The sequence below is a fragment of the Cricetulus griseus genome, assembly GCF_003668045.3.
Source record: "Cricetulus griseus strain 17A/GY chromosome 1 unlocalized genomic scaffold, alternate assembly CriGri-PICRH-1.0 chr1_0, whole genome shotgun sequence".
In the NCBI taxonomy this organism is placed as follows: Eukaryota; Metazoa; Chordata; class Mammalia; order Rodentia; family Cricetidae; genus Cricetulus; species Cricetulus griseus.
The window spans coordinates 226286814-226312834 of NW_023276806.1; the positions used below are offsets into that span (position 1 = coordinate 226286814).

A 26021-nucleotide genomic window follows, 5' to 3' on the forward strand; every position below is an offset into this window, starting at 1 on the left:
TGCTACAATAATATACGAGTTATTAAATTTATTTAATCATGATTTTCATGATTTTAGCATTACTCAATCTTACTATGTGATTATTTTACATTTATTGCCTATATATATTCCTTATTAAAAACATATCTTCAATTCAGATTCACAGGTATAATATCATTTAGTACAGGTAAACGTGCCATGAAGTGACTAGGAAAACTTGATCATGTATATTACCTGACTCGTGATACAGTCAAACTTGCAGAAACGAAACCATTTCCTGACAGAGCTGAAACACAAATCCAACAGAGCAAGCATCTCAGCCTCAGCTGTACCAGATGCTCACTTCACCTCAGTGCTGTGAACACAGAGCACTGGCCAGAGCAACGCCCAGCATCTGTATGGATGGAAGCTTCTGGAAAACAGTCTTTGCAAAGGAAAAGAAAGCAAGCAGATGAATTTGAAGTTAGGAAGGAGACCAGGATTACAGACTTGACCTCAAACTGAGAACAGCAGTGCTCGCTCCCTCAGGTTCCTCCTGTTGTGAGGCCTTGTGATTTTGCTGAGGGACATAGAGGGAGAGCTATCAGTACTGTGTGAGAGTGTCTACTCAACACAGTTAACAGTGACTCACTGGAATGTAGACTGGGTGAAGCATGTATTGTTTCTGGAATTAATGCTTTGGCCATAATAATGTAAACTCCATCGACTGCGGATCCCAACGCATGCTGAGAGAGGCAGTCGGTGATGTTTGCTGAAGAGAGTAATGACACGCACTTTGCAAAGAGAACGGTCGAGGCTTAACTCTCAATTCTGTGTGGTTTTTGGCTGTGCAGCATAGGGCAGGTTGCTAAATCATTCTGAAATGATGCCCCTTTATCCATTAATTGAGGGAGATAATGCTCTTTTCATCTGTTGGGGAAAACTCCGTGGCTATGAAGCACTAGAGAGAATTTTAAGCATAAATTCATGAAGCATTCCTTGACTTTCCCTCAGCCCTTTGAAAGATATGATTAATGTGGAAAGAATATATCTAAATAGGTCATAACACCAAAATAATGTGTTTATGACAAATGAGTATTTAGCTGGGCGTTGGTGGCGCACGCCTTTAGTCCCAGCACTTGGGAGGCAGAGGCAGGTGGATCTCTGTGAGTTCGAGACCAGCCTGGTCTACAAAAGCTAATTCCAGGACAGCCTCCAAAGCCACAGAGAAACCCTGTCTCGAAAAATCAAAAAGCAAAACAAAACAAAAAAAGCAAATGAGTATTTAAATGTAAAGAAAATAGCCACCTTTTCTGCTCAGATTTTTCTGAAGTTTATTACACACACATGTGTACATACAGTTCTGTCAGAGTTTCTCTGATAAGCTAGAAAACAAGTCTTTGGAATTCATGTATACTAGTTACAAGTATAATTGATATATATATATATATATATATATATATATATATATATATATATATATATATGTATTGCACAAATTTAATCTTTTTGGTCTATTTTTTGGCATTTTTGAATTGATATGAGAGAGAGTACATCTCTTCAGTTTCTTTTTCTCCCAGTGAGCCTTTTGGGTTTTATCCATAATCACAGGTCGACAATTCAAAGAATATAAAAATGGTTCATGATACTTGAGAAAATTCTTGATTCTATCTAGTAATAATGATACTACAATGATTCTTCAGTACTTTATAGTGACATTAAAAGGCAAAATTGATTTATTCAAGTTTTGGAGCAAAGGTTGCAGGTTTCTGATGGCTGGAAAAGTTTGCCTAGGGTGGAGATAAGATAATGGTAAGAAGCAAGACATTTTCCCCAGATGTATTGGAAATGCAGACCAGCCAGCAGAATAATACCTGGGAAAAGAAAGTGGGAGGAAAATGTTTCCTTCTCATCAGAAAACAATAATAAGGGGTGAAATGGAATAGAAAGAAGTGGGGAAAGGTGACTAGAAATATCTGTGGACAGCAGGCAATAATGTAGAACCAAAGACAATATACTTGACTGTCACCAATGCTAGAAAGGTAGAGGAGAGGATGCTCTGAAAACTCACTGTGCTAAAGAAATCACTTTATCACACCACCCTGGTGGCTTACGTCCTGATCTTCTCTTAAAACAAACTCAACAGCGCTTTCATATTTTGACTATATAGGTTAGTGGGGCTTACTCATGTCACCTAAGGTACATGCACTTGGAATTTTGTTGAAATTGCTAAAAGTCCTGTTATCCTTATTGTATCTTTGGTCAAGTGATTTATAGCATGTAAACAACTGTCTGTTTTCCTTGACTCGTTTCTCCTATGCAACATTTTTCACTCTTACACAGTTTTTATACAAATGCAAGAATGGTGAGCTGCCACCCCTATCACTTTGTAATCTGAATTTCTCAAAAGCCTTATTTCATGTTAATTCTAAATACAACTTCTCTGCAAACCTGCCCCCGTTAAGCAGTGTAGAATGAGAGGAAATTAAGCAAACACTCTGACTATTCCATGTCTTTCATTTCAAGGAAATAGAAAACCCATACTGTTGAGCTTTGCTTTCCATAGGCCTAGATTCATCTGCCCATTTGGGTGGTTTTCACAGTGAAGTCATGTACCAGGCACTGCCCCCATCTCTAGCCCTTGTTATGGTCTCAGTAGGGGCTGCTTATTCATCAAGACTGACCTGTCTTTACTCTACATCGTTACTCGAGAAACATACACATAGACTTATTAATATATACTTACGTCAATGAGGAAGACAGAAATCACAGGGAACTACAACTTACATAATGAGAAATCAGATCTTAGGTGGTTCTGGAAGAGACAGAAGAATCCAAGGCTCCTTGCTACTGTGCTTTGCTGCCTCCTGACTCTTATCTTTGTGACCTGTGCCATCTGTGTCTTGGAGATCTGGTTGGCAACATCACTTAGGGGTAAAATCTAATCAATATATACTCGTGACCTCAGAAATCTACAAGACCAGACTGTAGGGCATTTTTTTTATTCCCCTTCCCTTTATCCCATAGAAAGTGCATTGTATGTCTCCAAGTCTCTCCTGGGCAGTCACCTTGATCTCTGTTTACACAACACTCTCTTCACAGCACCTTTGACCTCAGCATTCCTCAGGCTGTAGATCAGGGGGTTCAGCATGGGGTTGAAAAGGCTGTAAAACAGGGAAAGGATTTTTTGCTGTGTCTCTGGATTCTGAGACTTGGGGGCCATGTACATGACAATGGCACTGCCAAAGAAGAGCCCAACCACACAGAGGTGGGAGGAGCAGGTGGAGAAGGCCTTTTTGCGGCCTTCCCCTGACTGGATCCTCAGGATGGCCACCAGGATGCGTGTGTAGGAGACCAGCACCAAGCATAATGGGCCCACTAAGATGAACACAGAAGCAGCAAAAATGACAATTTGGTTGAGTGTTGTGTCAGCGCAGACCAGCTTGAGGACAGACAGGATTTCACAGAAGAAATGATTGATTTCATGGGGCCCACAGAAGGGCAGCCTCAGGATGAGAATTACATGGACCAGGGCCAGGAGGGAGCCACATGCCCAGGAAACAACAGCCATGAGGGCACACACTTTCCAGCCCATGATGACAGAGTATTGCAGAGGGTGGCAGATAGCCACATACCGGTCATAGGACATCATTACCAGGATGAGACACTCAGTATGGGCAAAAGCCATGTATAAAAATGTCTGCATTATGCAGGGGACAAAAGAGATAGTCTTTTTCTTATCAAGAAGGTTTGCCAGCATCTTGGGGACATTGTTGGAAGCATATGAAATGTCGACGATGGCCAAATGGGAGAGAAAGAAGTACATGGGGGTGTGCAGTCTGGAGTCCAACCAGATGAGGGTTAGAATGACTCCATTCCCCAGCAGGGTAAAAGTGTAGAACAGGGAGAAGAGGCCACAGAGGAGCGTCTGCATCCTTGGGCTGAGTGCGAATCCCTGTAGGATGAACTCTGGGACCCATGTCTGGTTCTCCATCATACCCTTGCTGTAGTCCCTGTGATGGTGACTGCTGTGGGCAGTGAAATGTGTGCTGAGGAGCAAAGGCAGATGTGGATTTGTGGTTACATAACGACACCATTACAATCACTTTCAGAGTCATTAGGTTAAGCATTTAATCCACAGCAACAAAGAAGGCAAATCCATTACAGGTAACATATAGATATGATCACAGGATTTCATACGACATTTCTATTTCTGCATTGATTTTTGATTACAAGATACACATTTTTACTATCCTGGTGACAGGCAGAGTTTTTTTTTTTTTTTTCAGAGTAACTAGCTATTTCAGTTTTGAGAGGAGACTGTAGCCATTTATTATGTGTTTTGCTTTCTGTTCAGTTTTCATGCTTTGTTTCTATATTCCCAGCGAAGACTTTCCTATTTTGTGAGTTAATGCAGAGTGCATTGCATACAGACACGATTAAAGAGTAAGTGCGCAAATGAGCTAATTAAGAAATGATTACAAATGCAATGTCAGGGAGAGTTTTACTCTATGTTTACCAGTCTTATGCTTCAGCAAATAAAGCTTATATTAATGTATGTTTTTCGATGTTATACATTGACTCTGGCTTTTTACTTTGGAGGCATGAGCAAAGAATGACATCGGTAACATGACCAGCATTGGTTGCTCTTATAAGCATCTGCAGAGGTAGTTCTTGAGACAGTGCTAAGGTAAGAGGTTATTTAAGCAAAGGGTAAACTGTGATTTTCTTACTTCTACATCTTCCCAACCCCTTTCAAAGCTGCTTTTCCAGGATGCTGTTCCTGGAACAGTAACCCATACAATTTAGTACCTAATACAGTGGGTTGACAGACGGATTGATGGATGATAAATGGATGGATGGGTGGTATGAATGGGGTTGGTCTTACATTAAGAATAAAATGAAAATGATATACTGCACATTACTTAAGTTTTTCAGCTGTCTTCCTCTCTAGTTTCCATGCCCTCTCAACAAATGTGAGCCACAGGAATGAAAAGATCAAATGTTCCACACAAATACAGAAATACTAAATCGTCAAGGGGTCACTCCCAATGTGCAATTTATGACTCAGTGTCTGAAAATGCCAACTCCATCCTAAGCACAGAACACCTGTTGCTGAGAATTTGACCCTGGCTTTCCCATTCCGTCTATTGATTTCCGAAGCCTTTCCCTCCTTCAGACCCAGCTTCACTAAATGGCTGCACTTTGCAAAAGACGCTTTACTCACTGTGGTACCAGAGCTGGTCTTGCTTCGGAAAAGTGATCACATTTATCGGAAGTGCACTGAGATCAGGGGAGATCTGAAGGTTAGGTGTGAGATTCTTACTTTTTCTAGAGGCTTCTGCAGAATGACTTCACACACATAAGAATTCCCACTATTCTCCTGATGAGGACTGATGCGCGGTCTGGGGCCTGCAGGGTGGTGAGAACACCTGCTGGGTAGGTTTTACAGTGAGCTCATCTTCACCAAGCCATCCCTGATTATCTCCAAGGGTCCCTGAGGAGACGATGATTCACAAAGCTCATATTTAATGTCTATCAGGAGAACAAATTGCTGTTTATCATTTTGCCTTCATTTCTCCATAGAGCTGGAGATGGTTGTTTAGAGGAAAGAGCTGGCAGGTGATGATGTAATGACCAACTGTATCAATACATGGAACTTCTTCCTGGAAGATGAACATACATACTCTTGGGACCATGCTACAGATTGTATTCCCAGATGACTGTGGATTCATGAGTCCTTGTCTTGCCTCAAAATGGGTCAAGTAGGGCTTGAAAAAGGCAGAATATGCATTATCTTTAGGCTCACTACTCCTGAGATAATTCCAACATGCATTTTGGTAGATTTAAAAAAAGCAAAACACGTATACTGATCATCTCACACTGTGATAAATATGTATCTCCTCAGGCCACTCCATATAGTGCTTGCTTAGATACATGATGTAGGAAGAACGGAAAGACAAAAGCCAAAGTAAAGCTGGCCTCCAGATATTGTGACTCAATTCCCTGTCAGTTAGAGGATGGAATGTGTCAGACCCCATCATTCAGATAGTATGACCTGTGGACAGAGGCATGTCTAATAGGTAAAAGTGGTGAGGAGTAGGTTGACAAGAGTGGCTTGATTGCCACCCAGGGCCATGCTGATGTCTGGGCCTGGGCTGCTTCCCGGGCCCATGTCTGGGTTCCTGGTTCTGATGCAGCCCTGTTCTGTTTTGGTGTCCACACCTCCTGATACCACCAAAGGCTGAGAGGATTGGGAATTGCAAAGTTAGCCCCACTCCCTCACTGGCTGCCACACTAGGGAGAACCAGTCTGGCCCCTCACTGGCTGAGATTCTCAGGAGAGAAGGTCCTATTCCTCACCTGGGCAGCACAATAGCGCTGACCCTGTTCTCAGGAGCAAGGGCGAGCTGGCCCTGAGTGTGTGCAAATGGAATGGGAGAGCAGGCAGCTCCTATCACGTGGTGAGGGAAAGATGCCTGCCTTTGCCCTTTGCCACCTGCAGCATCGTGGGAGACCTGATCCCACCCCTCACCAGCTGCAGCACTCCGGAGAACCGGCCCTGTGTCTCACCTGGGCACCACAGTAGAGTTTACCCTCTAATCAGAGGCACAGGTGAGCCAGCCCTGAGGCCGTGAGAGAGGCAGAGCTGGTACTGCCTCCCTCATCTGTGCAGTGGTAGTGGGGCTGAGGGGAAGACACTTTCTCCCTCACCCCCATTGCTTCTTGCTGTCGGGAGTTGACCCTCCCCTTTACCAGCTCCAACACTCAAGAAAGTGGGCCCTGAACTTCACCTGGGCAGCATAGCAGAGCTGACCCTGTTGACAGGGACAGGGCAGGGGTGGGGTGGTGGTGGTGGTGGTGGTGGTGAGAAGGCCAGGGACCGTGAGTGTGGGAGATCTGGTCCCTCCCCTCATCCACCATATGATGGCGTGGGCAGAGGAAAGATGCCCTCCCCCGCCCCTCTATGCCTGAGGCAGGTGAGAGATATGGCCCTGAGGTCATAAGAGCAACAGAGCTATCCACCCCCTACCCCTCACCAGCTGCAGCACTGGAGAGCGTGGGCCCTGCTCACTGTTTGGACAACACAGTAGAGCTGGCCCTGATACTGTCTGTATATGTGAGAGAGCTGATCCTGAAGACATGAAAGCAGGAGAGCTGGCCCTGCCTCTTGCTCGTTGCTGCAAGAGGTGAACTCGCCAGGGCAATGCCCGAGAGCTCACCCTGGTGGTGAAGACAGGGGAGACCTGGCAGGCCGAGCAACCCTGCAAACTACCCAGGTCCAGAACCAGGGTTATGAGTTGGCTCACCCCAACATGCACGTCATGTGATCTGCTGGAGCATGGGAAGGGGCTGCAGACCCAAAGCTGCAGGACCTCCAGGACACAGGCAACAACAGAAAAATCCAAGAGGAGTCCCAGGGAGGGCTCAGCAGCGTCAGTAATGTAGCAGAAACCAGAGGCCTCAAACCAGACCAATGACTCTGCAATGGACGCTTTCGAGTAGAGACACATGGACAAAGGGGTTTACTGTGTGACTTGCTGTGTCATACTTTCCCTACAAGTCTAACAGTGAATTCCTTGTAAGTGATCAACAATTTTCATTGCACAGTGGGCACAATCTAACATTATGGCTATTGTTAGTATCAGGGCAGCCAGGACACCCCCTTTTTTCTCAACAATAACCTGCATTACTCTATAAAACGCTTGACACATATGCACATACACATTCATTAGAATCATTGGTCGAACAAGTAAAAAGATTTCATCTTTTAATAACTTGAATAAGGACAAGTCAAAGGAAAATCCAGGAATGTGGGAAGCTAATCTTGAGAGTGAGTTTTTTCTTCAGCTGCCCACATTAAAGTCTAGGTGAGATCCACACTATTTAATGATGTCTGATGTGGAAATATCCTCCCATGGAATCTTAGATATCCTCAAAGGTTCAAGGTCCTGAAATACCTCAGCTTGGCCATGTAGGGAAAAATCAGATATCTGAGATGTACCTGCCTGACGCCTCATCATTTGAACTAGACCACATAAGATGCATTGTCTATTACAGAGAAATGCTGATTGGCCAGTGATGGATAAATTCCTTTGGCATATATCAGAACATTCTGGTAAAAACTTGTGTGTTTTCTTCAGTATATACTCCTTATGGATGCTGGTTTCGCAGCTTTCCTTGACCTGAGTTCATGTTTATTTCTGGAAAGGTAATCCCCACTTTAGGAGCTTAATAAATAATTCTATCAGAAACATAGGTTCAATGCCTAGAGTCTGCCAGGAACTGGGCTGGGATACTTTTAGATGAGTTCTATGCAACAATTGTAAAATATATACTCAAAATGGAATGACTGCATGTGGATGAGGGTGTTAAGAATCCAAGACACGAAAGGAATCTCAAACCTTAAATTTGGGCATGGGTAACTCTAAATCCCAGGCCTTTACTCACACCTTGTTCTTCATCTGTCGTGCTGCTCTGTGAGAGCTCCAGAGACATGTACAAGCCATATGGCCAGACACTCTGCTGTCTGCTCAACTTCAATAATCCATGTGTTTACTACACAGAACATCTTGTGAAGTGTTTCAGCATGCATGCTTGTGGTAGAAAAAAAATGAAAAATTTCACTTAGAAGTAAATTTGTTAACTTTACAGATTTTTAAATTAATTTTTATTTGAATTAAAACAATCTTATTTTTCATACTAATCCTAGCTCCCTCTCAGTCCTGCCCTCCCATTCCCCCCACCATCTCCTCAACCCACCCCCATCCACTCCTCATGGAGGGTGAGGCCTCCCATGGGGAATCATCAAAGCCTGTCACATCATTTGAGGCAGGACCAAGGCCCTCACTGTGTATCTAGGCTAAGACAGTGTTCTTCCATAAAAAAAGGAGCTCCAAAAGCCCATTCATGAACTAGGGATAAATACTGGTTCCATTGCCAGTGGCCCCATAGACTGCCCTCTCTCATGAACATTGATGCAAAAATACTCAATAAAATACTGGCAAATCAAAGGTTCTTAGTTGAGGTCATCCCTGTGGAATGTGGGTGCCAGCTAGGAGGCCAAGACAGTCTATGGGACCTCTAACCATGGAGACAGGGTTTATCCCTAGAGCACAAATGGACTTTGGGAGCCCATTCCCTATAGAGGGATACTATTGCAGCCCAGATACAGGAAAGAGGGCCTGGGCCCTTCCCCAAATGATGTGATGGACTTTGAAGGTCCCCCGTGGAAGGGCCTCATAATCTTTGGGGAGTGGGTGGGAGGGTGGGTTAGGGGGTCATTGGGGAACAAGGGATGATGGGAAGGTGAGGGAATGGGGGGATGGATATGAGAGCTTCTAAAATAAAAAATACTGGCAAATTGAATCCAAGAACACCCCTTCATGACAAAGGTCTTGGAGAGATCAGGGATAACAGGAACATACCTCAACATAATAAAGACAATATACAGCATTCCAACAGCCAACATCAAACTAAATGGAGAAAAACTCAATGTGATTCCTCTAAAGTCAGGAATAAGACAAGGCTGTCCACTCTTTCTATATCTCTTCAATATTGTACTTGAAGTTCTAGCTAGAACAATAAGACAACAAAAGGAGATCAAAGGGATACAAATTGGAAAGGAAGAAGTCAAACTTTCACTATTTGCAGAATGATATGATAGTTTACATAAATGACCCAAAAATTATACCAGGGAACTCCTAGAGCTGATAAACACCTTCAGCAAAGTGGCAGGATATAAGGTTAACTGATTAAAAAATCAGTAGCCCTACTATATATAGATGATAAACAGGCTGAGAAAGAAATCAGAGAAACATCACCTTTATAATAGGCACAAACAACATAAAATATCTTGGGGTAACTCTAACCAAACAAGTAAAATACCTATATGACAAGAATTTTGAGTCTTTAAAGGAAGAAATTAAAGAAGATATCAGAAAATGGAAAGATCCCCCATGCTCTTCGATAGGTAGGATCAACATAGTAAAAATGGCAATGTTGCCAAACGCAATCTACAGATTCAATGCAATCCCCATCAAAATCCCAACTTCACAGATTTTTAACAATACTTTTCACAGTGTGTATAATGTTCCTATGATGTTTACTACTTACCATAATGACCTGGGTAATCTACCAATGCATAGAAATACAATAATATCTCACTACGGGAACAAAACGTAATTAACACGTTTTGTGAACAAAGATTGCTCTTGTATTTGGGCTTAATTCTTTAATTTTCAAACTGGTATTTATTGAGTAAAATTAGAAATATATTTATGTTCATGACTTGAGTAGGTAGAGGAAGTCTTATTTTGCTATTTATTACTTGTATGACTTTGGGTAAATGTGTAAGATATCTGAATTATTTCTTCCTCTGCATACTGGGTGCAATATCAACCAATATTGGGAGCCTTAATTGGAGCAAGATGGAAGGATAGACAATTACTATACCACATTATAAAATTATACTTTCAAAAGATCAATTTAGTTTGCTTTTCAATCTTTAAAATAATTTTCATTTTATTCATATTAGTGTTTACCTAAGTGCATATGAATGAACCTTGTGCATGCCTGTTGCTTGTGAAGGTCAGAAGAAGGCATCAGATCCATAGAAACTGGAGTTACAGGTCGTTATGAACTGACAAGTAGATGCAGGGACCTGAACTCAGGTCATCTATAAGAGCACCAGGTGATTCTACTGCTCAACCCTCTGCGTTTCAATCTTAATGCTTCTTTGGTGTTTCTTTGCTTGTACAGTTCTGTGTATGTGCATTCAATTCCTATTTTTCCTTAGGTAATAAAGTTTAAAAATTTATATTTTAAATTTGTATGCAGATGAATATTAGCAAAACTGACTTTGGTTTTGTGTTATTATTGGCCACTGGATTTTCATCTTTCTTGAGTAGTAGCTCTTCTACATCCCTTGTTCATTTAACTCACCTGTCTGCCGACCGTGCATATCCCAGGGCCTAGCAGAGAAGAAGTGCTGAGTGCTTGCTGAAGGAGTGATTGACTGGATAGGATGGTAGGGAAGGAGGGAACAAGAGAATGAAGGAAGGAGGAAATGAGGGTTGGCCAAGATCTATGCATTAATTATTAATTTACTTGTATTATTACTTTGAGAATTAAAAATATTTACTTGTTCTTATTTTATGTGTGTGGTTGTTTTGTCTGCACACACGTGTGTTTGTGCCTAGCGTCTGTGGTGTCTGTGGAGGTGGGAAAAGGGTATCCAATCGCCATGAACTGGCACTGCAAATGCTTGTGAGCTGCCATGTGGATGCTGAGAACTGGACCCAAGATGTCTGTAGAACAATATATTCTTTTTTTTTCTCTTTAAGGTTTTTTTCTTTCTCTCCAGTTTTTAATTTAAATTAGAAACAAGATTATTTTACATGTCAATCCCAGTTCCCTCTCTTCCCCTACTCCCCTGCCTCCCTGGGGAGCAGAAAGGGTATGGGATAGGTAGGGTGTTATGGGTTCCCCTTCTCCCCTGCCTCCCTCCATAACACCCTACCTACCCCATACCCTTTCTGCTCCCCAGAAAGGGTGAGGCCTTCCATAGGGGGGTCTTCAGAGTCTGTCATATCCTTTAGGATAGGGCCTAGGTCCTCCCCCTTGTGTCTAGGCTCAGGGAGTATCCCTTCATGTGGGATGGGCTCCCAAAGTCTATTCCTATGCTAGGGATAAGTATTGATCTGCTACAAGAGGCCCCATAGATTTCCGAGGTCTCCTCACTGACACCCATGTTCAGCAGGTCTGGATCAGTCCCGTGTTGGTTTCCCAGCTATCGGTCTGGGGACCAAGAGTTCCCCCTTGTTCAGGTCGGCGAACAACATATTCTTAATAGTGGACCCTTCTCTCTAGTCCCCACTCATGTTAATTGTAAAGGATGATTTTGCTTTAAAGATGAATTTCCTTTTACATGATTCTGTTGAAAACCAGCCTACCTAAAGCAGCTTTCAGATAAATTACCTAAGACACTACCCAAACTTCCCCAGTCTTCTTCAACCCCTTCTGACATGTGCATCCTCTCTTCTGCTGTCCTTTTCCTCCCCCATCAAATGCTCATGCTTCTTTTCTGAACTATTTAAAAGCAAACAGCAGATAAGCTTCCTCATCACCATTCAATGCTCCCTTTCGAATCTTATGGACTACAGACACAATCACACATAGCTGCCATGTAATGCACTCAGCTATGGAGAAAACATTTCTGAGCCAGGCGGTGGCGGTGCATGCCTTTAATCCCGGTACTCTTGAAACAGAGGCAGGCAGATCTCTGTGAGTTCTAGACCAGCCTGGTCTACTAGTTCCAGGACAGCCTCCAAAGCCACAGAGAGACCCTTTCTCAAAAAAACAAACAAAAAAAACAAAAAAAGAAAAGAAAGAGAAAACATTTCTGAAACCATTGTCCCGTATACAGAGACTCGGGAATTCTGCAGCTCCTGGCAGGGGAGCTGCTCCAGACCCCTCTCTAGGTTCTTGCATTATTTACTTATTTTTAATATTCATCTAGACACTCAATCTTTCCCAGACTTGCAAGTCCTCGATCATTTTAAAGATTTTGGACCTTGTGTTCTTCAGTGTGTGCTGCTTTCTGTTCCAACATTTCCTAACAGACATAGGTTAGAGTTGCTTGGCAAGTTGTTCTGGGCTGTCATCTGTTCCTCAGTGGACATGAGGTGTTGAACCACCTACCCCTGACAACATTTTAACTCGGAAAATATATTGCTGTCCAGCTTTCTCTCCATAAAGCCTCATGTTCTCTTTGTGATTCATCAGGGTTTGTCATAGATGTTTTCATACTACACCGGCGTTTTGGTTCCTATCAGAGTTTTAGCACGAGGCTTAACTCAAACAGTAGATCCTCTACAAACAACCCCACTGTAAAGCTGCCAAATGACAAACTTTAATTTCCACGGCTGCTTTGCATTTATGATTGTCATTCCTGTTAGAAAGAGCTTTTTATATTCCCTCTGTTTTATCTTCATTTGCATCAGCATGGGCTTGGGAATGTTTGTGGGCTGCCATCTTTTCCTTTCTCCCTCTCTTTTATCATCCTCTTCCCTTCCTCCCATTTTCTTCTCCTTCCTTCCTCTTGCATCACCTCTCTGTTTCTCAAACTTGTGATGTACCTGAGACTAGCCTTGAACTTCTGGTACTCTCCTCTCCATCTCTCCATGCCCAAGTACTATGGTTTCGGGAAGGTTAGAGTCCCGTCTAGGTAGCATCTGTTCCCTCCAACACACTCCATTATTCTTGGAGAAATTTCTTAATTTATGGTATAAATTATATAATATAAATGGCATCTTGTACATTCTTGCTCAGGGATGAGCCACTTATTCAAGGAGTACTGTTCCCCTTGTGTAAGAACTGCTTACAATTCATGACCTGGACCTCAGTGTGCTCAATGAAAACAGGGAACCAGTTCTTGTAGAGTAACACAGTTGCATACTTATACACATACACATATCCACAACTATTTCTACATGTATGCATTTAAAAACATAAACAATGAATTGTTCTAGGGTGAAAATATGTTGCTCTTTGAAAAATACCATTAAGAAAGTGAAAAGAGACTGACAGATTGCTCAGTGGATAAAGGGGCCTGCTGTCAAGCTTGATGGCCTAAGTTTGATCACTGTGACCCATATAGTGGAGAGATCCAATGTCCTTTAAGTTGTCTTCTGACTTCTACATATGTTCTGTGGTACGTGCTCCCTCCCTAGCCAAATAAATAAATGTATAAATTATTTTGAAAGACATTTTTGTGCTCTTCTTAAAGCAGAGAAGAGTGGTTGTCTTTTTTTAAAAGTAAAAAATAAACAATCATCAATAAAATATTCATTATTCATGAATATGCATAAGATATCATATAAGTACTGAGTGCTAACTGATGGCACCATTGGAGCAGCCTCATTACACATTATAGTTCTGACAAAGGACCTCTATTCAGAATATCTAATGAAACTGTATAATTTAATAGGAATATAAATGGCCTCATTTAAAGTGGGTAAATTTTCTAAGTGGATACCCAGCAGAATAAAACACAAAACAGTTAAGAAGCACAGTGAAGGACAGTCAACACCACTGGGTGTCAAGGAATTGCAAATTAAAGCATGGGAATGCTACAACAGCTTATTATGATGTCAAAAATAACATGCCCAACTGTGATAAGGAAGCCAAAGAAGTGAAACCCATGTGTGGTTAGCAGGAATGAGCTGTGCTTGTATAAATATACCATGCAGGGCCTGGCCTTAAAGGCTTGGATCTCAGTGTGGCTGCATGGAAAGTACTGGAACCTTTGAGAGGTGGTGCCTAAGGGAGGGAAGTCTTTATGTTGTTGTAGACATATCCTGTCCTGACTTGAGAGTTGTCAACCTGGGGCAAGAGAGTCAGGGATAGCCCATGGGAACAAGAGACACAGAAAGAACGACCACGAGACAGGATTCTGATCAAGTGGCAACCTTTATTTTTCTCAGACTAGCTTATATAGTCAGTAGAGCAGGATATGGGGAGGGGTAGAATGGGTTGTTTGTGTGCCAGTTGTTAGTGTAGGCAGGATATTAGGAAACCACAAAGAGAGGATGTTTGGCTGGGTAAAGAATTCATGAGTAAGAGGTCCAGGGAGGGTTGCCTAGGTGACTGAGCTGTAGGGTGGAGGACTGGGTTAAGTTGTTTCTTTTCTTGAGCTGAGGTTCTAAGGAGCTGCTATGTAAAGGTTAATATACAACTATGTGGCCAGGCAAGCATGGCCGAGGAGCTCATGCTAAGCCCTAAGATCTTTGGCTTCCAACAATATCCTTGAATGACATGGACTACAGACTCCTCCTCACTCTCCTTCTCTTACTTCCTGCCCATGAGTGTGGGTAGCTATGATCTACCATGCAATCTTGCCATGGTGTGCCATGCTGCCACAGGCCCAAAAGAAGTAAGGCAAACCAGTCAGAGACTAAAATTCCCACATCTGTGATTTAAAATAAACCTTAATATTTCCAAAAAGGTTTTTAAAAGCGTATGTGTATCTGTGTGTTTATGTGCATTGCGTGTGTGGGTGGGTGCTCTAAGGGCCAGAGAGGACATCTGAGCCACCAGAGCTGGAGTTACGGGTGATTATGAACTATCTGCTGTGGGTTCTGGGAACTGAATCTGGGTCCTGTGTAGGAGCAGTAGACTGTCTTAAGCACTGAGTCCTCTCTCCATCCCCCAGATCTTTGTAACTTGATTATCTCAGTTACTTGTCATGGTGACAGAAAGCTGACTAAGTGACAGAAAGCTGACACCATATAGACTGGGATAACAGCATTCACCATTGTGTGAAATATATAACACTCATGACCCAGCAATCTCACTAGGTGAAAGAGTAAGCAAACACTTCTGAATATTTACGGGAGATTGAAGGCTCATGTCTACACAATGACGTGCTCTGAAGTGTTCACAGCCACTCTTAAAAATATCAAGAAACTTTAATTATAGTATTCAATCATGTTGCTACTGCAAGGACATCTGGTGAAATTTAATATTATTATTTGATGATTTCATATATGTACCATGAACTGGGATCATATCTACTACTCACTCTTCCCCCTACTGTGACCCTCTTCTTTACACACATTTTCCTCCAGCTTTCATGATCCCCCCTGACCTTGATCCATTGTGTTTGACTGGTTGCTTTTATAAGCACAAAGAGGGAGTTATTTCTAGAGCATTCAGAAAGAATCAACTTCACAAAGTTGTCCTCTGGCCTCCACACAGAAGTCAGAGCACTCAAGTGCTCTCTCCACTAAATAAATACATTTTTAAAAAGTCATTGTGCTTCATTAATTAGCCACAGGGGCTAAAACTTATTCTACAAAGCAGCTTGAATTAAATGTTTTTCATCGTGTGGTAACTGATCAATTCAATCGTATTTCCTAGATGTTTTTGTTTGGGGTGTGTGTGATTATATTCACTTTCTTTGAGTTTTGACATTCTAGGGGTTTAGGATCAACCAACGTATCCCATGGGTTAAGTGAAGCTATGGGCAGCCTGTGTCTGGGCACAGGGTCTGTAACACAGAACTCAGGAGATGACTGAAGACCGGGTTGGTGCTGCAGCGCCTCCTGAAGCTGACAGGACACAACTGAGAGGCCCAGATCCGGCACCCCCATCAAAACACTAATTGGGAAAGTCTTTGCTGTAAAGGGCCCAATAAAGCTTGGGGTTCCCTGCCTGCCTCCTGTCCCCTTTTGGGGCTATGACTGGTTACAGGGAGTTTCCAGTTGAAAGGAACATGTGTGCCTCTGAGCCTGCCCAAGGTAATGGACTTCGGGGTTCCAGGAGTCTCCAAACCTTGGATCCCCTGGATTTCCTGCCCCCTCCTGGCTCAGGACCCTTTAGAAAACTCATTAAAGCTGTAAAGTCAACTCTGGCATCTTGGCAAAGATGAAACAAGAAAAAAAAAACTTTTTAATTGATCTCCAAGGAAGAGAAACCACGGCAAGATTTAGGAAGTGTCAGGAATAATACCTCCTTGTGGGATTCATTAAAACTTTGCCACTGTTAATTACAAAAGCCGTACTCCCCAGGCAGCTTCTCAGGAGACCAGGGCCTGTAGCCTTAGGGTAAAGTCTGGGTTACTCAGCCAGGGGCACTAGAGTAAGCGGTTACCCTCCCTGGGAGACTGGCAATCCCAACCTCTTATTAAAGAATGAAGCGCTTCCCATTCACACCGATTTATCTAAAGAATAATGAATCAAATGGGTCCCCATACACGTTCAATGCTGCACTAAGACCTTTACATGGTTTCTTACCTTGTCTGAGATGGGATGAAAGGGACTATGAGTAGGTGTAAAGAGCATGCCTGCTTTCATGCTGGCCTTCCAGCAGAAAACTGAAGAAGGCTTGGGACCAATTGCAGATGCTGGAACTGTTGCTGCAGTTATGAAACTTGCCTGCACTTGCTTTTCCTTTGTGAATAGGGAGACAGTGGCCACTCACTTTTCCATGCTCTTTTGATGTTAATAAATACGTATGTAAAGGATATTAAGCTAGAATTTGCTCGTTGGCACTGTTCCACATTTAATACCTCATGCTCCTAGCATGTCTGTTCCAGCTGCTATTAACCCCAGGTCCAACTCTATCCCTTCCCTTGGCATGTGTTCCATTTAGGCACCCTTTATGATTTGCTAATATAATTGACTCTGCTTGAACTGATGCCAATTTGCCCAGACCCCTCTGTAAGCCTTTACCACAGATCATGGTATGGGACACGCTTGGGGTTGGAGATGCAGAGAAGAACGACACCCCATGCATGTAAACAAAACCAGAAGTGGAAAACCATAAGTTACCAGTTTTCTTAATGACAGATTCAAGTAGGCGATGCTATTAGCAGAAAGAATCCCAGTATGGCCTTGAAGACTCACCCTGCCACGCTGTGGTGTGCTTAATTGCTAAGGCAGGGAGATCTCTATGTCTTAATTATTCTTGATGACTAAGGCAGGGAGATTTCCCTTTCCAATGGAGAAATCTGGTAGGAGTCACAAACCAAACACCAAACTGTGTGTTACCAGTCATGAAACACTGACGTCATATGCATGCTGGAGCATAGCATGGTCTGTGTAGAGTTTTCCCCTCACCAAAACCAAGCTATATCTCAATCTAAAGTAGAATGGTAACCAAACTCCAGGACATTCTATATAACAAACATCCTGGAGTCTTTGAAGAATGTCAACAGCATAATAGACAAGGGATGAGAGGAACCTTCAAGCAGAAATGAGGCTAAAAAATTACAAAGCTAACCAAGGAAAGCATCTTGACTAGATGTTGAATTTAAGACTAACCCCGAACATCCCTTTTTTAGGTGATCTTGTTTCATTGATATTAAATTTCAAGCATGTGATTTGTGTTTGTTTATTGTGTTTAATATTTGTTCTCATGAGATATTGGTTAGATTATTCAGAGATGAAGATGGGAATGCATTGCACATATTTTATTGGGTTTTGCAAAATCTAAATTATATTTTTCCAAGTTTCATTTATTTTAATTTATGATTATAAGGCTGTGTGTGTGTGTGTGTGTGTGTGTGTGTGTACGTAGGAACACATGCCATTAGAGGTCTGTGTGTGATGTCTGTGTGAGTGTAAGAGTGCATGCCATGTCCAGGCTGAGGACAACTATGGAGAGCCTGTTTTTTCCATTAACCTTGAGTTACAGAGATTCAACTAAGGTTTGGTTGTCACACTTGTGTGGAAAATGCTTTTACCCTCTGGGGTATCTTAGGGGCTCCTAAATCATATTTTTAAATGAACACACACACACACACACACACACACACACACACACACACACACACACAGAGAGAGAGAGAGAGAGAGAGAGAGAGAGAGAGAGAGAGAGAGAGAGAGAAATTACACTTATAGATTCTCCTCCTCAAACTCAGCATTATTGACATATTGACTGGATAATTCTTTCTTGCAGAGAGAGATTTTGTGTATTATAGGAATTTTAGCTTCATCTTCAATACCCACTACTAGACACTTAGACACTTATATAATCCACTGCCCTTAGTCAAAGCAATAAAAAAAATCTGAATAGTGCCATGTATTTTGGGGGTCCTGTGTACATACTTTTCTCTGGTTTGGGTGTGTCTGTGTGTCTCTGTCTGTCTAGCCATCATGAAATAGCAACATAAATAAGTGACAAATAGAAACTACATCAAAGTGTTAATATAGGAACAGTAAATATAGAAGAATAACATATATTGATATTTACATATATTATAATATTCACATATACTAATATTTATAAAATTATATAATAGTAACCATTTAAAAATGAATTAATTCACTGTGATTCATAGTCTGCTCAGTTTAAGAAAAGGCAGGAACTGTTCCAAATGATAAAATACTAAACAATTCTCCCTTAGGAGCAGGAAGAATGTGAAGATGCTCTCACTATTTAAATTCAGTATTGTATGGATGACACAGTAAATACGATAGAACACAAGAAAGAAACAGAGGATACTTAGGTTGGAAATGAAAAAGAAGGCTGTGTGTACCTCAGGTACCATGACTGTGGTCTGTGCGCACCGGGTAAGTTACAGAGTTGATGTTTTTTCTTCTCCCTGTTTTAAGTGGGGATCATCTGATTCTTTGGACATTTGAAGATGTTTCCATTTTCACCCATTTTTGTGAAATATTTTATCACAGGTGAACCTAAAGAATACTTGTCTCATCTATCAGGATGGCCAGATAATTTTTATTTTCTGGTTGGTAATAGGTTTAATTATATTAACGGATGTTAAGACAACCTTTTATTAAAATATAGGATTAAGTCTGTTCCAGTATGAATAGAGGGTCCATGGTGTGAACGTTTCATATCATCTGTAGTCTAGAAGCGTGACCTGCATTTTTTAATTTTATGCTCTATGTTGATGCTTATGCTTCTGACTTCTTTCTTCATGTGTCTGTCTGTGGTGTGCAGCCATGTACACCTACCGGTGTTTGTTCAGGGGCCAGAGGAGTACATTATATATCTTCTGTCGTCATGCTGCACTTTATTCCCTTGAGACAGGGTCTCTTACTGAACCCGAATCTCATTGTTACAGCCAGACTGATTGGCCCAAGAACCTTCTGGACCCACATGTACGAGCCCTTGAATACTGGGGTTACAAGTATATGTAGGCACACTCATCTTTTTAATATGAGTGCTGGGGATTTGAACTCCTATCTTTCTACTTTCACAGTAAACAATTACCACTGAGCCACGTCTCCAACTCTTCCTCCACCTTTCTGAACACATTTTATAAAATCATGACACTTGCTTCAGCATCCTCGTCATTTAAAGCCACCACCTTCTGATGTATTTTGCATCCAGTTATATAGAGTTCTGCATCACACTTTCCTGATTTTATGCACATCTGAAAATACTTGCTAGCATTGAAGATAAAATTTTGTACTGCTGTGGCCCTCACATCTTTTAAAATTTCCTACAAAATACTTTTGAGTATTATTTGGAAAACAATTAAACATGTGGTGGTAATCTGTTGTTTTGAAGCCATCTAGCCATATTTACTAAGCACAGAACAGCCTGTAATGCAGACACTTTTATTCCCATGACTGATTCCAACTATTGATTCTCTCACTTATTCCCATTATTTTTAGGATTCTGCCCAGTGTTGCATACATTAAGATTAATTTTCACCCTAACTGATGGGGTCAAGAACTATTCCTGATGCTGCATCAAGGAGCCCTTCCTGTTCCTTCCCTAAGCCCTATTAGGTGTCTTAGGTACGTTGATCAGTACTCAGAAACCAGTTAGAGAAACATGTGGCTCTTGGGAGCTCTCCTTTTTTGTCTGTCTGTGACATTTCTCTTTCCGGTCCTGAGAATGCTGCCCAGCTTGCCGTTCCAGGAATGTGAACTCTATTTGCTCAATACATAGATTGCTGAGCTTTGGTTTGGGTCCTTCCGTCTCTCCAAGCAACAAGCTGAAGCTATCATGGAGCTCAATGAGTATACTGCCAGCAAGACCACCCTGGACATCATTTAAATCTGATAAATGTAAAAATATGGATGGAATATAGATCAACCTGGCCAATCTTACTGGTGCAAAGAAGATCTTTGTGGAGAGAGGCTGGTAAGAGATCATTTCCAACATAAAAAACAACCCCGCAGATGTCCTTTCTTGATGTCTTTGAATGAGCACAGCTCAGATGCACACAAAACACTGGCTTATCAGGGAAAGTGCTACAAAGTGGGCTGTTGTGTCACATGACTCCATCACAGTTATTTAGGAAAATACCATCAGCTACAAAGGTAGTTGAGAGGAGCCATGAAGCACTGCCGAGGCCCATTATCTATAACAGCTATGTTCCATAAAGTACCAAGTTAGCAAATGCTGAGCAGGTTCCCCTACAGGAAATGTAGGTTAGGTCCCTAGAGATCCCTACCCTTAACATATCATCACCTAAAAAGCCATTTGCACCACATAGGTTCTTTTGTTGATGTCCTTACAGAGTTGGTTTCATCAGCTTGAAAACCTACCCTTCCACATAAATACTTGGCAAGTGTTTTTCTAGTTCTTCTGTAAACTTCCTCATCTACAGTGAAACCTGCCCTGATTTCAAGTTGAATGTTTTTCCAGCTCTGTTCCGCTGTAGAATCTGTGCTCCAACCAGGGCTTAAATGAGAAGGGTTTCTCACTTTCTTATCTCAGGGAAACAACAATAACAGAATTTTTGATTTTCTGTCTCTGGGGGAAGAAGGAGGAATACAAGTTCAAGGACAGTTTGAACTGTGTAGTGAGAACAATTCAAACAAACAAGAAAACAGCTATCTACAGAATCAGCCTATAATGCTTTGGTACATATCACCAAAGTAATAGCCAATGCAGAGGATTGTGGAGAAACACCTACAGTGTTCTAGGAAGGAATACACCACCTGAGGTTTACATTCAGCCAAGCAGTTGTCCAAACAAAAGGCACAAATGGTGTAGAACACAATTCAATTAAAAAAAAAAAAGTCCATCCACCAGAAAATCTACAATGAAGGAATCAGTAGAAAGCATTGAATCTACATGTACGATTATGATGAATACAAGTATGATGACTAACCTAGGGAAGATAGAAATGCTAAATAGACACCCAGGAATAGATGAGCAAAAGTAAATAACAGGATTTGAGACATAAGAAGGGTGGGATATCGTGTCTGCCTTCACATCCGGAGATCAAAGCATTCCGCTTGGATCTGGGAAGCTGAGTTAACGTTTTGAGGAGGACATTAATTTGATAAAACTCAACATCAGCAATGATGAAGTGATCAGCCAAAATCAGGGGAGAGAAGAGAGGCAGGATAATGCACAGATAGACAAATGCTCATCATTGCTCGCAGTAGGTAGTCTGCAGATTATTAAATAGTAGGTAGTAGCAGATTATTAAATCAGTGCAATGAAACAGAAGATGAAGAATGTCCCAAATATAGATGGAGGTTGGGATATGGTCCGGTCGGTGATGGAGTGTTCACCTACTTATTCCCGAGACCCCAATCTACTGCACCACAGAAACAAAAGAAAAGTATTCCTCTATATTAGGAAGTTTTTGTTTTTTTAAATGAGTTGTTGAGAGGAAATAGTAAACTTCAGATCTAAAAACATGAACAGAATGAGATCACATCTCTCCAAATTATTTGGAGGACTATAAAAATAAAACGACAACATAGTTTTCCTTTGGGCTTCCCCATCCACCAACATAATACTTCAAGAATTCCATTTCTCTTAGGTAACCTTTAGGGTTCCAGGCATGTCTTGCTCATTCTGAGTCAGGTATGCTCCTAAGTATTACGAATTTCCGTGTAGATTCTACAGAGACAGTCATGTCACCTTTGAACAGAAAGATGTTATCTCCTTTCCAACCCATATACCTTTTCTTTTTTATTGCTATGATATTCATCAATGCACATTACAGATGAGCGTGTTTCTCTCTGATTCTTCATCATGTGCATGTATTATGGGTTTCATATGGCCATCTTCTTCCCTACTCTTTCTTTCTCTAGTCTCCTGCCTTCTTCCCTTTCCATGACAGTCTCTGTTCTACTTCCTTCTGTGTGTTTGTTTCCATACACTGGAGAAAACATGTAACACCATTTTGCTGCATCTGATTCATCTTACATGGTGATCCGAGCTCCATTGATTTTATTGCAAATGACAAAAATTCATCATTCTTTGTGTGTGAATAATAGCCGTGTGTGTGTGTGTGTGTGTGTGTGTGTGTGTGTGTGTGTGTGTGTGTGTGTGTAACTGTGACATTTTCTTTCTTTATCTTCTGATTTTCTGTTGTGTATTTAAACTGCTTCCAGATCTTGGCTACTGTGAATGATACTGTGATAAGGTGGGTATATATCTGTCTTTTTTTGTTCACAGAAAACTTCCCTCAGGTGGACGCTCTGGAGTGGTGTAGCTGTGTCACAGGGTAGTTCTAATTTCATTGTCTTGATGAGTCTCCAAACTGACTTCTAGGGACTATTTAACATCTCTGAGAGCGGTGTAGAAGGGTTCCTGCTCCCTCCTGAAAGTTGTCTTCTCATCTTTATATGAATGTGCATGCAGCTGGCACATGGGTACATCATAACACAACACACTAAATAAAAAATTTAAAAAGATTACTGCGCTATAAAGAAAGATATGGATGCATTTTTATTTGTATATTGTGCATAAGAAATAACATTTCCGGCTGGGCAGTGGTTGCACATGCCTTTAATCTCAGCACTTGGGAGGCAGAGGCAGAGGCAGAGGCAGAGGCAGAGGCAGAGGCAGAGGCAGAGGCAGAGGCAGGTGGATCTCTGTGAGTTTGAGACCAGCTTGGTCTACAGAGGGAGTTCCAGGACAGCCTCCAAAGCCACACAGAGTAACCCTGTCTCAAAAAACAAAAACAACAACAAAGAAATAGCATTCCTGCTAAGAGATGAGAATGTGGAATGAGGCAGGGCTTAGAAAGAAATCCACTTACAAGGATGGAAGAAATAGGAAGAGAGATTGGTGTACGGAGTTGGTTCTTTCCTTCCACTGTGGGTTCTAGGGATCAAAGTCAAGTCTTGAGGCTTGCTCAGCTAGCACTTTTGCCTGCTGAGCCATCTTCTAGCCTAGTGAACTCCTTGAGAAATGGAAAGTGCCACATTAAAATCTTTGATTCTCCTTGGTAGTTTCATAAGTGTTTGTGGAACTACGTCTATTTAGGATGGTGGAGAACAATAGTAGACCATGGGCTAAAGGGATTGCACTGTCTGAAAGAGCTGTTACCATTTCTATCCCAATTAATGTTTAAATGTTATTTTGAAAGGCCAGATAGCAAGCATTTCCAGTTCTTGAATAGAATGTGAGCATTTTAAGAACATTAATTTCTCTGCAAACAGTTCAATAAGTAGCATACAACCCCATTGTAGGCCCCAATAAGATTTGCTCATTTTTTCTTTTTTTATTTAAATTAGGAACACACTTGTTTTATATGTCAATCACAGTTCCCTCTCCTTCCCCTGCCTCCCACAGGACCCCCTATCCCATCACCTTTCTGCTTCCTAGGGAGGGTGAGGCCTTCCATGGGGGATCTTCAAAGTCTGTCATATCATTTGGAGCAGGGCCTAGACCCTCCCCTGTGTGTCTAGACTGAGAGAGTATCCCTCTATGTGGAATGGGCTCCCAGTGGATCCAATACCAGAGGCCCCATAGATTGCCCAGACCTAACAGACACCTACATTCAGGGGGTCTGGAACAGTCCTATGCTGGTTTCCCAGATATCAGTCTAGGCTCCATGAGCTCCCCCTTGTTCAGGTCAGCTGTTTCTGTGGTTTTCTTCAGCCCAGTCTTCACCCCTTTTCTCATTACTCCTCCCTCTGTGCAACTGGATTCCAAGAGTTTGGCTCAGTGTTTAGCTGTGGGTGTCTGCTTCTGCTTCCATCAGCTACTGGGTGAAGGCTCTAAGAGAACTACAGACCAATGTCCTTCATGAACATTGATGCAAAAATACTCAATAAAATACTGGCAAATTGAATCCAAGAACATATCAGAAAAATCATTCACCATGATTAAGTAGAGCTTCATCCCAGGGATGCAGGGATGGTTCAACATACAAAAATCCATCAATATAATCCACCATATAAACAAACTGAAAAAGGAAAATCACATGATCATCTCAGTAGACGCTGAAAAAAAGCTTTGACAAAATCCAACACCCCTTCACAATAAAGGACCTGGAGAGATCAGGAATAACAGAAGCATACCTGACCATAATAAAAATAATATACAGTAATCCAACAGCCAATATAAACTAAATGAGAGAAAGTCAAAGCTATTCCTCTAAAATCAGGAACAAGACAAGGCTGTCCACTCTCTCCATTCCTCTTCAATATTGTACTTGACATTCTAGCTAGAGCAATAAGATAATAAAAGGGGATCAAGGAGATACAAATTGAAAAGGAAGAAGTCAAACTCTCACTATTTGCAGATGATATGATAGTCTACATAAGTGACCTGAAAAATTCTACCAGGAATCTCCTACAGCTGAAAAACACCTCCAGCAGAGTGGCAGGATATAAGATTAACTCAAAAAAAAAAAAAAACAGTAACCCTCCTATATATAGATGATAAATGGGCTGAGAAAAAAATCAGAGAAACATCACCCTTTACAATTGCCACAAACAACATAAGATATCTTGGGGTAACTCTAACCAAACAAGTGAAAGACCTGGATAGCAAGAACTTTGAGGCTTTAAAGAAAAAAATTAAAGAAGATTTGCCCAGTTTGAATTCACCTGGGATGATGCTAAAAGCATATGAGAAAGTAAAAAGAATGGGCAGCGTGGCAATTCTACAAGAGAAGAAAGAGGTTCCAGCCTGGCTTTCTTATCATTTCTGGCACCACAGAATAATCATGATTTAATGATCTGAACACTGGCTTACTGATGTGTGATTGGAAAGACACACAATAGTAAAGTAGACACATAACGATAAATCAATCCAATCTAAAAGATTTTAAATAACCAAATAAATACGTACCGAGAACTTTATGGTGCAGTTGGACTCAAATCAGTGAGTCCACAATGGCTTACATGATAAATGTAACAAAACTACTAAGTATGCAGACATTTGTAGATTTAAAGCATGCCTTGGCATTTCAGATGTGGTACTAGCTGGACACAAGGCTTTACCCTTGTAGACTCAAAGCATTCCTTTGTAGCTTATTGGCATTTTACTTGTGATGTAACACTGCCTTCCAGTATTGTCTTGCCCCATGCTCTCTGTTCCTTCACAGTCAATGTCCTGTCTTGGTTTTTCTAGCAATCCAATCGCCACAGTACGTTCAAAATCCAATGCAAATTTTACCTCTCCTAAATAAAAATTAATTTCATTTAATAATCATACTTTTATTATCTTAAATTATTGTAACAGTCCCTTTCATGGTTTATTAATTTATTTTATTCACTGAATAATTCATATATCTTTCCATCACATTTTATTTCATTTCCATGTCTTCCTGTTGTGGTAGACAACGTGAGGTGAATGAATTTCCCATAAGAGGTGTTAGGACTC

At 41.5% G+C, this 26021-nt stretch overlaps 1 protein-coding gene across 1 annotated transcript; it reads right to left on the reverse strand.

Annotated features, from left to right (window-relative positions):
• Nucleotides 1-3022: 3022 nt before the first annotated feature.
• Nucleotides 3023-3955, reverse strand: LOC100754993 (olfactory receptor 2A5). Its single transcript, XM_027389725.1, has one exon. The coding sequence runs from the start codon at nt 3953-3955 to the stop codon at nt 3023-3025; it is 933 nt and encodes a 310-aa protein (XP_027245526.1).
• Nucleotides 3956-26021: the final 22066 nt, after the last annotated feature.